Genomic DNA, 14,433 nt, shown 5'->3' with positions numbered 1-14,433 from the left:
CTAAGTGAACCCTCAAAAATAACGTAGAGATGGAACATAGTTTCCCAAGAGATGAAATTATGAGGATCAACAGGCTTCCTTGGCACAAGGTAACTTGCAGGTGGTGCTGAGATAACAATTTTCTTGAAGTATTTTATGACAGTATTGAACCTTTTAAACTTTAATTAAAAGTGATTGATAGAAAGAATAAACTTTGGCATCTAACCAGTGCAGGTGGCAACCTATTTACAGACAGACAGACAGACAGACAGACACACACACACACACACACACACACACACACACACACACACACACACCCTTCTCAGATCTGTTCTCTTTTTGTCCATTTATTTCTCTAAGTTTCCTGTAGACAATCAAAACGGCCATTATAATGTATGATTACTGTCTAGAAACTATTGTTGCCTTGCTTTATGTCCCCATGCTAGTACATAAGTATTTGTTAACTGACTTTCTATATTCTATAAAAGGTGAAATATTGATGTTTAATTTTTTAAGGTTGGAAAAGTAAAGATGATCTCCCAAAACTTGTGTCTGACTTCATGGCAAAAAAATTTGACTTGGACAAATTAGTAACCCATGTTTTACCTTTTAACAAAATCAAAGAAGGATTTGATCTACTCCACAAAGGAGAAAGGTATGTATCGTATGTTTATCATAAACAAAAACACATTTTTTTTTTTTAGTTTTTTTGCAAGGCAAATGGGGTTAAGTGGCTTGCCCAAGGCCACACAGCTAGGTAATTATTAAGTGTCTGAGACCAGATTTGAACCCAGGTACTCCTGACTCCAAAGACAGTGCTTTATCCACTATGCCACCTAGCCACCCCTAAAAACACAATTTGTAAAATTTTATATTTGATATTTGGATGCTTGGTAATTATATAGATACATATATAATGTTTTTCTATTTCTGGCTTCAATAAGATAAAATACTTATAGAAATAATACTAATAGAAATATTTTTCCATATGAAATAATAGTTTCCTTGTTTTTTAATTGGTTCTTTAAAATACTGTTTCCCTCACAAAATTGAAGTCCACTTTGGTGATGTTACCTGGACTCAGTGTGATGCTAGATGTAAGGTCAAATAATATAAGTTTAAATCCCAGTTCTACCATTTAGTAATCATGTGACTTTGAGCAAGTCCTTCTTTGAGCCTCAGTTTCTTCCTATGAAAAGTGAAGTTGGATTTGACTTCTAGACTGTCTAAATCACGATCACATAAGATACCTTCCTGTTTGTGTATTAGCCCTAAGAATCGTTGACATTTTATCTCAATGCTCCTAAAATTAAGGTAAAGTAGGGACGCGAGTGGTAAATGACAAGCTTCTTACACCAGAACTAACTGGCTCCTGGAAATATAGTAAGAAAAACTTTTGACATAAGATGTAGCCCATGATGTTTCTCAGGCAAAAATAAATATGAATGGAAAATAGGAGTACTGTGTCAGAACAGAATCCTTTCAGTTACTGTCTCAAGGATGGACATTAAAATGAGGAGAAAATAGGCTTGGGAAAAACTCTGTTTTCTACATCCTGATCCAGTTTTCATCCTTAGTGTAAGAGAACATGTTGTGTCATAGTATTTCATTTCTGAGCATGTTTTTTCTCTTTTTCAGTGATTTCACTAATTATGAAAACTTCATTGGCAAAAAAAAGCCAATGTGCTATAATTTTCTCCCATTTTCCCAGCAGTATTTTTTTTATCCTTCTCCAGGTTTTGTAGCTCCTTTATGTAGCTCTATGGAATTTAGGCAATGGTATGACAAGGAATAGACAATAAATGTGTGCATGTGAGAAACTGGTCTAAAAATGTACCTTTACATACTTAGAATTATTTTAAATGATCAATTATTAAATTTGGAAAAGAGTTGAATTTAGATCAAACTGGTTGTTTTCCAAATGTTAAATTATGGGATCACAGTAACATAGAGATGAGAGAGACCACAGATGAAACTAAGCCCAGGGAAATTGAGTCACTTTCTCCAGGCCACAACACCACTTTTGTCCAAGACTGAATACATTACATCTACTATTCTATAAAATATTGTTAAATCACAAGTAGACATGAGATAAGGCAATGAAAACACAGTGCCAATAAGGCTGGCATTAAGTAGAGGGAGGAGCGAATGAAATCCAAAAGGTTAAGTTTTGTGAATCTGAAGAGCTCCCACCTAATGGGTGCCACCATTACAACCTAAATAAATAAAACAACCTTAGTTTTATGAACTCTGTTCTTGCCTTCTACTGTATATAGTAAACCCCAAGAATTAGAAAACCATTGAAGAATCTGGGATTTGAAAAGAAAATTTAGAAATCATCCAGCCCAAGTCTTTAATTTCATTTTTTTAATTTTTAAAATGATTTTTTTATATTAACTCACACCTGCCTTCTTTTTTTTTACCTTTCTACCTCCAACTGAAAAAAGAAAAAAATATATTCTTTGTTTAAAAACATACATAGCCAAACAAAACAAATTTCTCCACTGGCCTCTCTCTCTCTCTCTCTCTCTCTCTCTCTCTCTCTCTCTCTCTCTCTCTCCCCCTCTCTTCTCTGTATACGTTTGTATCTATGGATGAATATATATACAAGTATACCTCTCCCAGTCTGTGCTTTTATTCTTTCACCTCTCTGGTGAGGTGTTCTCTGGAATTGTGCAGCCAACAGTTATTAAGACTTTCAAAGTTGTTTGTTTTTGCATTATTGTAATTTATAAATTCCACATTTTTATATTATATATTTGTCATAGTTTACTATCTATAAATTGTTCACCTGATTCTGTTCATTTCACTGTGCAGCAGTTCTTACTAGTCATCCCAGATTTCCCAGACTTCATCATTTCTTATAGCGTAACATTTTATCACATTTATAAACAATAACTTATTCAAGCATTTCCCTAATTGATGAACGGTCACTTAGTTTTCAGGGGGTTTTGTTACCACTGCTTTAAATATTTTTGTACTTACAGTTTTTTTTTAACCTCCTAGGGATATAGTCCTAGTATTGGTGTCAATGGTTCAACTACCTTAGTCAACAAACTAAGATTGTTTCTGTAGGACCTGGGTACTGTCTGAGTCTCATCTTCCTATTCTATTGCTGTCCAGTAATTTTATTGACAGACGTCAATCTGAACGTCAACCTCTCACCTGCATTTAATGACATAATCAAGAGAGAAGAGAAAAATGCATTTTCATTGCAAAAACTGCTAACCTTTCCCAGCTTTTCCTCTTTACCTAAAGCTTCAACAGTAGTATCACAAATTGTATTTTTCTTGGGGAACAGAGGATCTTGGGATCATTAGCTCCAGATCTATATTAGACCTGAGGGCTCAACTATTGCTATTCTGCCTTTGCTTTACAGTTGGAAACTAAGATCCAGTTTTAAATCTAAAACAAGCCACTCCTGATTTGTGGAAGATGGCCTCAGCTCTCAGGCTCCAGAAACTTCCTTCCACTGGGTTTTGGGATTTGAAGTTTCAGATCTGTCATTTATATAGGGAGCTACTTCATTTACCGTCTCTGTGCATACTAGTTAGAAAGACACATGATTTAATAATTTAAACGGGATCTGATTACTCTCACTGGAAGATATGGAAACAAACTATTAACAGAAACAATTTTCTATTTCAGCATCCGAACAGTCCTGACATTTTGAGGTCGTGAGAGACAGGAGGAACCCATGAATCCCCGCCAGGATCTTTCTCTGAGAATTCATTTTCTTGTAATAATGACAAAATATATTTGGACTCTCTCCTATGGGCTTAGGACAAAACAGAAATAAAACACTTTGCAGCAAATAAACACATTTTCCAAAAGATAACCTCTAATCCTCATTGTAATCACTAGGCAGTACAGACATCCCCAGAGAGGGATAATTCACATTGCTTTGTTGAGGTCTTATCATAATTGATAAGGCACAAAGATCCTCTCTTAGCATGACCTCAAGGACACACCTATTAAGAGGTGTGTCTGAAACAAAAGTAGCTGTTCAGATGCCACCTTCTGATAATGGAATTTGTAAGAACCCAATTCCAAGGCTCCATTTTGGGTCTGGTTCTCTAGCTGGGTCCTTCCCCGATATACCTGCATCATCAATGAACTTAGAGAAGTATTAATAAATGTGTCTATTAACCTAATTCTATTATGTTCTTTCTTGAGATCAAGCATTGGAGGTTAATGTTTGTCCCTTATTAGGACAAAGTCTAAAGACTAACACATTTAATCTAATTATTATTTTTAAGGCCAAACACATGGAGATTCTCACAAGATAAGAGATCAAAATTGGCCACAACATAAGCTAATTTCCCTGGGTAATAGTAGATACTAATGTGGTTGTGTTGATTTTAATTTGAACAAAGAGGGTTATATTGGACTAGAATATTGGATCAGATTGTAATTCTTATTTTTGCCATAGTGGACACTTTTATTGGAATCTTAATATCCTTTGGATAAAAATAATAAAAGCCTAAAAACTACTCCTTCTAGGAATCCTATCTTCTACTTCAAATGAGACAATATTTATAAAGGGTTTAGAGTAATGTCTGGTACATAATCTTAATATATGCTTATTCCTCTCTCCCTTTCCTATTTCCAGGGAAGCGGGTTAGGTTTTATGTGGTATGGAAAGATGCTACTTTAATACTTTAAATATATATATATATATATATATGTATATATATATATATATACATATATATATATATATATTTGCTTTTATATGACTTACTGAAAGTAATTGCTCTTGTAAAGACTTAAAAGTTATAAGTATTCCACAGAAAGCCTATGCCTACCTTATTTTTCCCTTTAATGTGTCACAGAAAACTGATACTTTTAAATCCTAATTTAAAAATAAATAAATTGAAACTTTTAAGTACAATAGTCTGTCTCATCACAAGGTCTAATTTACTTGTTTCCACTGAAATATATACATATGTTTTAGATTAAGGAAATTGTGTCAAACTTTTAAATTTAATTCAATAAGCATTTATCTGCCACCTTGGATACAAAAGCAAAAAGAAAAGAAAAATCTTGCCTTCAGGGAGTTGACAGTCACATAAATTGTACATGTTCATAATATAGTCCAAGAAGCATTATCAATAACTTAATGGAAATGAAAAAGGAGACTGTGAAAAGAGAGAAAATATTTCCACAAGGTCTGACGGCAAAATTCAGAAAAATAGTTGCTTTTGCACCCCTTTAAATTGAATGATAAAACTATAGTCAGACTCCTTTTTGATAGTTTCCAAATGAATATCCAATTCAACTTGAATAAAGCTATTATGGGGAATATGGTCAAATTTTTTTTTAATTAATAGGTTGGTTTCATCTATATGAATACAACTTTGTTGATTTTTGTAAGTCCCTGCCCATTTAGAAAGTAATCCACTTAACAGTTTTGGATATAGTATTTCTGTTTCATAACTGTCTTTGAGTGCCTTTGCACTTTGATATTTTGGGAGATCTGGGATTTCATTCATTTGTACACTCCTTTTACTGAGGTAGAACAGTCTTCCTCATCTGATTGGTTTGCATAGCCTAGATATCCACATGGTTATCAATCCTCTGGTAATGAATTACTTCATGCTAAGCTAACATGGTCTTCAATTGATAGTCACTGAGGCAGCAACCAAGACTGAAAATCCTTCTAGTTTAGTAAGAACTTTTGTATCTTTGAGAATCCAGAGTCATTTTCATGCTAAGATAAATAGGACATTAGTATCTAATGGGACTTTTATTGTTGGGAGAGATTAGAGTTTTCTATGGACCCCTGATTTCATCAGTATAAGGGAGTCCCCATGTAGAAACTCCCCAAAGAGATATAGATGAGCAACTGTTCTGCATTTTATAAACTTGGAGATTTTCTCTCTCAGTTTTTTCCACCTTAATTCCCATAATCTACTCCATCCCACCCCACTATTTGCAAAGACACTCCTATTTTGTCCTTGCCAACACCCACAAATGTTCAGTTTCTTCATTCCTTTACTCTGAAATTACCTTATCTGATCACAATTCATTATCATTCCATCTCTCCCTCTCCCTACCACCCCAAAACCTATTTTTCATCCACATGATCTCCAATCCTTCAAATTCTTAATCTTTTTTTCAGGCCACCCCCCCATCTCCCCAGTATTAGCTATGCTTTCCTCTTTTATCCGTCTTGATACTTTGGTGTATCAGTTCAACTGTATGCTATCCTCTTCTTTTCCAGTCCTGGTATAATAATGTTGATCTTACTTTGCCTAGCCTCAGCCTTGTTTTACTCCTACCATCTTTGTTCCTTTGATTGAGCTGCTGAATAAAGCCAGAGAAAATCATGAATTGATTGAATCCACTAAAAAATTATATTACGTAGTCTCAACTGGGTCCTTTTTTGCTGCAAAGCAATCTTTTTGCACATCCTTAATTAACTCACTATTCCGCTCACTGTATCACCACTCACTCATCATAGTGGCTCCTTTAATTCTTTTCATCCCTTCTAAAGACCATCCTTTTCGCCTGTGTCTCCCTCTTTCTACCTTCTCACCTGAAAACCTTGACTCACAGGTGTTTAGTATTTTTAATAAAAAGACTCACTTTCCAAAATGCATTATTGACAATTAAGGGGTGGGGTGAGTTTTATGGTTTTGGGGGGGTTTTTTGGGAGGACTGTGCCCAAGATTTTATCAGTTAAAGGAATTTTGTGGTGTAGAAAGTCTCTCCTTTGATGCAGATGTCAATTAGTCTGTAATTTATACTGTTTTCTATAAATTTTGATGACATTATTCTCTTTCAGGTTCTTAAGTTGAATCATCACCCATATCACAGTCTAACTGAAGGTACTTAGGTCCTATTCCAGAGTCTCTCTCTCTCCTCCCCCCTTCCTCTCCCCTGTCCCCCTTTCACCCTCATCTCCTCTCCTCTCCTCTCCCCTCTTCTCCTCACACACATACATATTTATAAATATGTGTATATGTATTTTAATTGACCTCATCAATTCTCATGGGTTTAATTATCATCTCTATGCAGAAAACTTCCTGATCTGAATATCCAACCCTAGTCTGGCTCCTGAGTTCTCATCTCTCATGTTCAAGGAGGTCTTGTACCTCTGGTGTGAGGGGAACCAAGCCCTTTGCAAGGATGTTCATCTCAAGGGGTGGCTAGGTGGCACAGTGGATAGAGCACTGGCCCTGGAGTTAGGAGTACCTGAGTTCAAATCTGGCCTCAGACACTTAATAATTACCTAGCTGTGTGGCCTTGGGCAAGCCACTTAACCCCATTGCCTTGCAAAAACTTCAAAAAAAAAAAAAAAGGATGCTCACCTCCCTTTGGTGTCTACCTTCATTTAGTTCTTACCTGTGGGACTTCTGGGGTGGGACCAAGATGGCAGCATGAAGCCTACATGCTCCCAGAGCCTTTCCCTATCAAAGATAAATGAAGTCTCTGACATTCACACTACAGAACCCACCAAGAAAAAGAGAACATTCAAAGATGTTTTCAACCACAGACATCATGGAGGATCTTTCGTGAAGATCTGTCTTTTTGGGGGATAAGGGGAAGTAAAGTCCAGGAGGCAAGAGTGCAGGGAAAGCCAGTAGAGGGCTTTTAGCCACAGTACAATCCAGGTCTCAACAGCTTAACAACAGAAGTCCCAGCAGCTAGATAGCAAGCCTCCAGGGAGGATCCCAACCCCAAACAAAGTCCGAACCCTGAGAACACTTGTGTAAAAGACAGGACCAGGTAGGAACAAACCACTGTTAAGTCAGAACTTGGACATAAAGGAGAAAAAAAAAACTGCAAAGGCAAGCCCTGAACTGCATAGGCAGCATCTTGGCCAACAACAAGCCAGGGATCAGACTCCAGCCCCAGCAAAAAAAAAAAAAAAAAAAAGCTTGGATCTCTACTCCCTGTACCCTAGGAACAGAGCTAAAACAGCAAAGATGAACAAAAAAGCTAAAAGAGTGCTCACTGTAGAAAACTACAAAGATGATGATAATAATGCCATGTCTGAAGAAGAAAGCAGTGAAAAATCACTCATGGGGAAAGCATCAAAACAGTGTATAAATTGGAGTCAAATACAAAAGTTCAATGAAGAGCTTAAAAAAGAATTTAAAAGCCAAAGAAGAGAAGAAAAAAAATGAAAAAAACAAATCAAAGTCAAGCAGTAAAATTATGAAAGATTGACCAAAGAAATCAACTCTGTTAAAAGTAAAAATAACCAACTAGAAAAGGAAATGCAGAAGCTAATTGAAAAAAAAAACCCTAAAAATTAGAACTGAACAAATAGAAACCAATGAATCTACAAACTATAAGATTTTATCAAACAAAATAAAAAGGCTGAAAAAATTAAAGAAAATGTAAAGTATCTTTATTGGAAAACAAATGACCTGGAAAATAAATTGACAATACAATCTATGAATTATCGGACTACTAGAAAATCTGGATCAAGAAAAAAACCTGGAAAACATCATGCAGGAAATGCAGGGAAAACTGTCCAAATCTACTAGAAGAGTTTGCAATATAACCACTGAAAAAATCCACAGAACCCCTCCAGAAAGAAACCCCAGGATAAAAATTACAAGAACTGTAATAGCAAAATTCCAGGACCCTCAAGGAGAGAATATTGCAAACAGTAAAAAGAAAGCAATTCAAATACAAAGGGAACACAAGAAGACTCACACAGGACCTATCAGCCTCAACACTGAAGGATCAAAAGAACTAGAATAGCATATTTCAGAGAGCAAAAGGACCTGGGATTACAACCCAGAATGTACTACCCTGCAAAATTCAGTACATACTATCAGGGAAAGAGATGGATGTTCAATGAAATAGAGGACTTACAGAATTTCCTGACACAAAGACCAGAACTGAACAGAGAATTCAATCACAAAATACATAAAGAGTTGCATAAAAAAAGGGAAAGGGGAAGGAAAAAACAAAACAAATGTTGGTCAAGATCATCAAATTGTATACAACCCTAAAAGGGAAGATATGATACTTCTAATTCTTTAGAACTTTGCTTCTCTTAGGATAATTAAAGGGTAGAATATAATTGAAGAGAATGAACCTAAAGGATGTGGGTATAATGGCGTCTTTTCTCTCAATTGAAGAGGTCCAAGATGACATTACTATGGTTAAGACAAAAAGTCCTGAAGAAAAGCAGGGATGTTAACTTTAAACTTAAGTGTCTCATTATCCTTTGACCTGCTTTAATCCCATGGTGTTTAGCACCTTGTCTAATGATGGCTTCATGAACTGTGAGGACCCGAGTCAGTGTCTCTCTGTAATTTATATCATTTGTAAAACTCTCAGTTTAGATCTCCAGAGCCTCCCAATACTTAGAGATCTTTAAGATTGCTGCAGTTAATTAGATCAGGGTTTGACTTTATTCATGCTTCATTTAACAAGGAGTTAAGTACCCTGGGTGAGGAGGGGGAGAAGTAAAGTGTGAAAGAAGAAAATACACCTTACTTCACTTAATGAGGGGTTAAGTTTCCTGACCCTGGGTGGGGGAGAGGGAAGGGGGTAAAGTGTGAGAGAAAATAGGACCTGGAGGAGGGGCACAAATAGTTTTGGATGATACTTTGGCTTATGAGGAGGATTGTATGTACTGAAAGATACTTCAAAAGGGGGCAAGGTAAAAAATGATTATAATTATAATTTGATGCAAATTGCGTCAGTGCTGCTTATCAAGCAAACGATCTGTGATCTATAATACTTGATTAATAGTATCAGAGCAATAAGTAACACCAAAGAAAGAGGCACAAAGATTTATAATTTTAGAGGGAAAGGAGGGAGAATGTGAATGCTGAGCAAATTCTATTTAATAGATTTAGCCCAGTGAGGGAATAAGATACATTCCCACTTGGGTTTAAAAATCTAAATCTACAGGGAAGGGGGGACTGGAAAAGGGAAAGATAAGGGAAGAAGGGACTGATAAAAGGTAAGGTGAAGGCATAAGCAAAAATAAACAAAGTTAAATTTTTAAATGAAAAGTCAAAGGGGAAAGGTAGTAAAATTTCAGTGAGGAAGAATAAGAGAAAAGGAAAGAGAAAAATATAAATGAAGGTAACATGAAGGGAAATATATAATTAGTAATCTTAACTGTAAATGTGAATGGAATGAACTGTCCCATAAAACGGAAATGGATAGTAGAATGGATTAAAAACCAGAACCCTACAATATGTTGTTTACAAGAAACATATTTGAAGCAGAGAGATATACCCAGGGTAAAGGTTGGAGTAAAATATATTGTGCTTCATCTGAAATAAAAAATCTGGGATAGCTATCTTAACCTCAGATAAAGCAAAAGCAAAAATCAATCTCATTAAAAGGGATAAGGAAGGAAACTACATCTTCATAAAAGGCACTATTGGTAATGAAGCTGTATCATTATTAAACATGCCTGAACCTAGTGGTATGGCATCCAAATTCCTAGAGGAAAAACTGAGTTAATTGCAAGGAAACTTAGACAGAAAAACTTTAATAATGGGAGACCTCTATCTCCCTCTCTCAAAACTAGATAAATTTAGCAACAAAATAAACAAGAAGGTAGTTAAGAAGGTGAATGAAATCTTAGAAAACTTAGATATGATGCACCCCACCCCAATAGGGATAGAAAAGAATATACTTTCTTCTTGTCAGTACATGGTACCTGCACCAGAATTGACCATGTGCTAAGGCACAAAAAATATATAACCAAATGCAGAAAGATAGAAATAATAAATACACACTTCTCAGATAATGATGCACTAAATATTACATGTAAGGAAGGGTCATGGAAAGATAAACCAAAAACTACTTGGAAATTAAATAACTTTCTTTTAAATAATGGGTGGATCAAACAGCAAATAATAGAAATAATAAATATATCCAAGAAACTGATACTAATGAAACATCACACCAAAATTTTTTGGGTGCAGCCAAGGTGGTTTTGAGGGGAAACTTTATATCTCTAAATACTTATATGAATAAAATGGAGAAAGAAGAGATCAATGAATTGGGTATACAATTTAAAAAGCTAGAAAAAGAACAAATTAACCCCCCCCAATTAAATACAAAATTAGAAATTCTGAAAATTAAGGGAGAGATTAATAAAATTAAAATTAAGAAAATCATTGATCTCATAAATAAAACTAAGAGTTGGTTTTATGAAAAAGTCTATAAAATAGATAAACCTTTGGTTAATCTGATTAAAAAAAGAAAGAAGATAACCAAATTACTAGTATCAAAAATAAAAAGGATGAACTAACCACCAATAAAGAAGAAATTAAAGAGATAACTCAAAGCTACTTTGCTGAACTGTATGCCAATGAGTTGGATAACCTGAGTGAAATTGGTGAATATTTACAAAAATACAACCTTCCAGATTAATTTCAGAAAAAGAAATGGAAGAAAGCATCAATAAACTCCTAAGAAAAAGTCTCCAGCTCCATATGAATTTGCAAGTGAATTCTACCAAAGATTTAAGGAACAATTAATTCCTATTCTATATAAGCTATTTAAAAAAATAGGAGAGGGGGCGGCTAGGTGGCGTAGTGGATAAAGCACTGGCCTTGGAGTCAGGACTACCTGGGTTCCAATCTAGTCTCAGACACTTAATAATTACCTAGCTGTGTGACCTTGGGCAAGCCACTTAACCCCGTTTGCCTTGCAAAAAAAAAACCCTAAAAAAAAAGAATAAAAAATAAAAAAAAATTAAAATAAAAAAAATAGGAGAGGAAGGAATTCTGCCAAACTCCTTTTATGACACCAACATGGTGTTGATACCTAAATCAAAAGAACCAGAACAAAGAAAATTATAGATTAATCTCCTTAATGAATATTGATGCAAAAATCTTAAATAAAACTTTAGCAATGAGATTACAGCAAGTTATTACTAGGATAATATACCATGATCAGGTAGGATTTATATAGGTAGACAGGGATGGTTCAACATTAGGAAAACATTCAACATAATTAAATATATCAATAGCAAAAACAACAGAAATCATATGATTATCTCAATAGATGCTGAAAAAAAGCCTTTGATAAAATACAACATCCATTCCTATTAAAAACACTAGAAAGCTTAGGAATAAATGGAATTTTACTTAAAATAATAAATATTATCTATCTAAAATCAAAAAATATTATATGTAATGGGAATAAACTTGGAGCATTTCCAATAAAATCAGGGGTGAAACAAAGATGCCCATTATCACCATTACTATTCAATATAATATTAGAAATTCTAGCTCTAGCATTAAGAGAAGAAAAAGAAATTGAAGGAATCAGAATTGGCAACGAGGAAGCAAAACTTTCACTCTTTGTACATGATATCATGGTATATTTAGAGAACCTGAGAAAATCATCTAAAAAAAACTCCTTTAATAAACAAATTCAGCAAAGTAGCAGGATATAAAATAAACCCACATATATCATCAGCATCTCTACATATGACCAACAAAGCCCAAGAGCAAGAGATAGATAAAGAAATTCCATTTAAAATGATTATAGACAATATCAAATACCTGGGAATCTACCTCCCAAAACAAACCCAGAAACTGTATGAACATAATTACAGCTTCTCACCCAAATAAAACCAGATCTAAATGATTGGGAAAATGTCAAATGCTCATGTTGAGCTAATATAATAAAACTGATACTTCTACTCAAATTAAATTATTCAGTGCCATACTAATCAAACTACCAAATAACTATTTTACTGAGCTAGAAAAAAACTAACAAAATTCACCTGGAGCAACAAAAGGGCAAGAATAGCAAGGGAACTGATGAAAAAAAAAATGTAAAGTGGCCTAGTTCTACCAGATCTAAAACTATACTATAAAGCAGCAGTCATCAAAACTGGCTGGTATTGGTTAAGAAATAGAGTAATATATCAGTAAATTAGGATTGGTTCAAAAGAAACCACAATAAATGACAATAGTAATCTACTATTTGACAAACCTAAAGACATCAGCTTCTGGGATAAGAACTCACTATTTGACAAAAATTGTTGGGAAAACTGGAAAATAGTATGGCAAAAACTAGGCATAGATTCACATCTCACATCCTATAGCAAAATAAGCTCAAAATAGGTACAGGGTTTAGACATAAAGAATGGCACCATAGAAAAATTAATAGACTAAAAAATACTCTTATCAGATCTATGAAAAGTAGATAAATTTATGACCAAACATGAATTAAAGCACATTATAAATTGCAAAATGAATGATTTTGACTATTTTAAATGAAAAAGGTTTTGCACTAATAAGATCAATGCTTCCAAAATTAGAAGGAAAGCAGAAAGCTGAGAACCAATCTTCACAACCAGGAGTTCTGATTAGAGGTCTCATTTCTAAAATATATAGAGAACTGCAACAAATTTACAAGGTCACAAGTCATTCCCCAATTGATAAATGATCAAAGGATATGAACAGATAGTTTTCAAATGAAGAAATTACAGCTATATTTAATCATATGGAAAAAATGCTCCAAGTCATTATTGATTAGAGAAATACAAATTGGCCAAGAGGAGAAAAAGGGAAAATGATCAGTGTTGGAGAGGTTATGGGAGGACTGGGACATTGATGCATTGCTGGTGGAGTTGTGAATGGATCCAACTTTTCTGGAGAACAATATGGAACTGTGACCAAAAAGCAATAAAGGTGTTCATACCCTTTGATCCAGCAATTCCAATTCTAGGTCTATATCCAGAATAAATTATTATTATCATTATCATTATCATTATCATTATTATTATTATTATTATTATTATTATTATTATTATTATTTTATAGTGATTAAAATGGTTTTTTATTAAGATATCTTAACAAAATGGCATTTCTCTCTCATGGTGGGAGAGAGGGGTGGGGAAATCCCAACATACAAGGTCTTTTATGCACTCTGAAAGACTTTGTTCCTGCCCCTTCATGCCATCCATCGGCTGGGGTCACAAATCTAATTAATACATTGGTTCCTATATATTTCTCCACCCTGCTCACTGAGCAAGAACAGATAGATCTCTTTGAGCATGTGCAAAGGAGAAGGTCAAGACTAGGTTGCTCCTAAGGACTAGTTTCTTCGGATCTAGTTTGTCATCTCTAGAATGAGATTAGAAGATCTCTTCCAGTTTTGTGATTGACTGGGGCCATTTCTCCTTTGTAATTTATTTCAAAGGGGCCCCCTCCACACCCTGTGAAGACCAACAGCTCCCTTCATTCCTCACAACTCTCCCCTTTTCTTTTTTATTAACAACTTGGTCTTCACACTTCACCAGCAGTGTCTTCCTCAAATTAATTCAAAATCCTCATCCTTGATAGGACTACTGACTTTCCCTATCAATATCTTTAACTCTTCCTTATTAGAGCTGTACACCTGGATAATCCCACTTAGGGCCAATAATTGTTTCCACCATGAACCAATAAACCCATTCATCCAGGTTCAGACTGGCACATGTGCCAACTTTCTGATATC

The 14,433-nt window shown here is 34.7% G+C and overlaps 1 protein-coding gene across 1 annotated transcript in view; it reads left to right on the top strand.

The window, feature by feature from the left end:
* Positions 1–4,843, top strand: part of LOC141517258 (all-trans-retinol dehydrogenase [NAD(+)] ADH7-like) — a 31,624-nt gene extending 26,781 nt beyond the window's left edge. The window contains exons 8-9 of the mRNA XM_074228091.1: positions 499–637; positions 3,631–4,843. Coding sequence (XP_074084192.1) covers positions 499–637; positions 3,631–3,655 — 164 coding nt within the window. The 3' untranslated portion in view covers positions 3,656–4,843. The remainder of the gene's footprint in view (positions 1–498; positions 638–3,630) is intronic.
* Positions 4,844–14,433: the final 9,590 nt, after the last annotated feature.

Source organism: Macrotis lagotis, chromosome 3 (genome assembly GCF_037893015.1).
Source record: "Macrotis lagotis isolate mMagLag1 chromosome 3, bilby.v1.9.chrom.fasta, whole genome shotgun sequence".
NCBI classification, from domain to species: Eukaryota; Metazoa; Chordata; class Mammalia; order Peramelemorphia; family Peramelidae; genus Macrotis; species Macrotis lagotis.
This window is presented reverse-complemented; position numbering and strand designations above follow the sequence as displayed.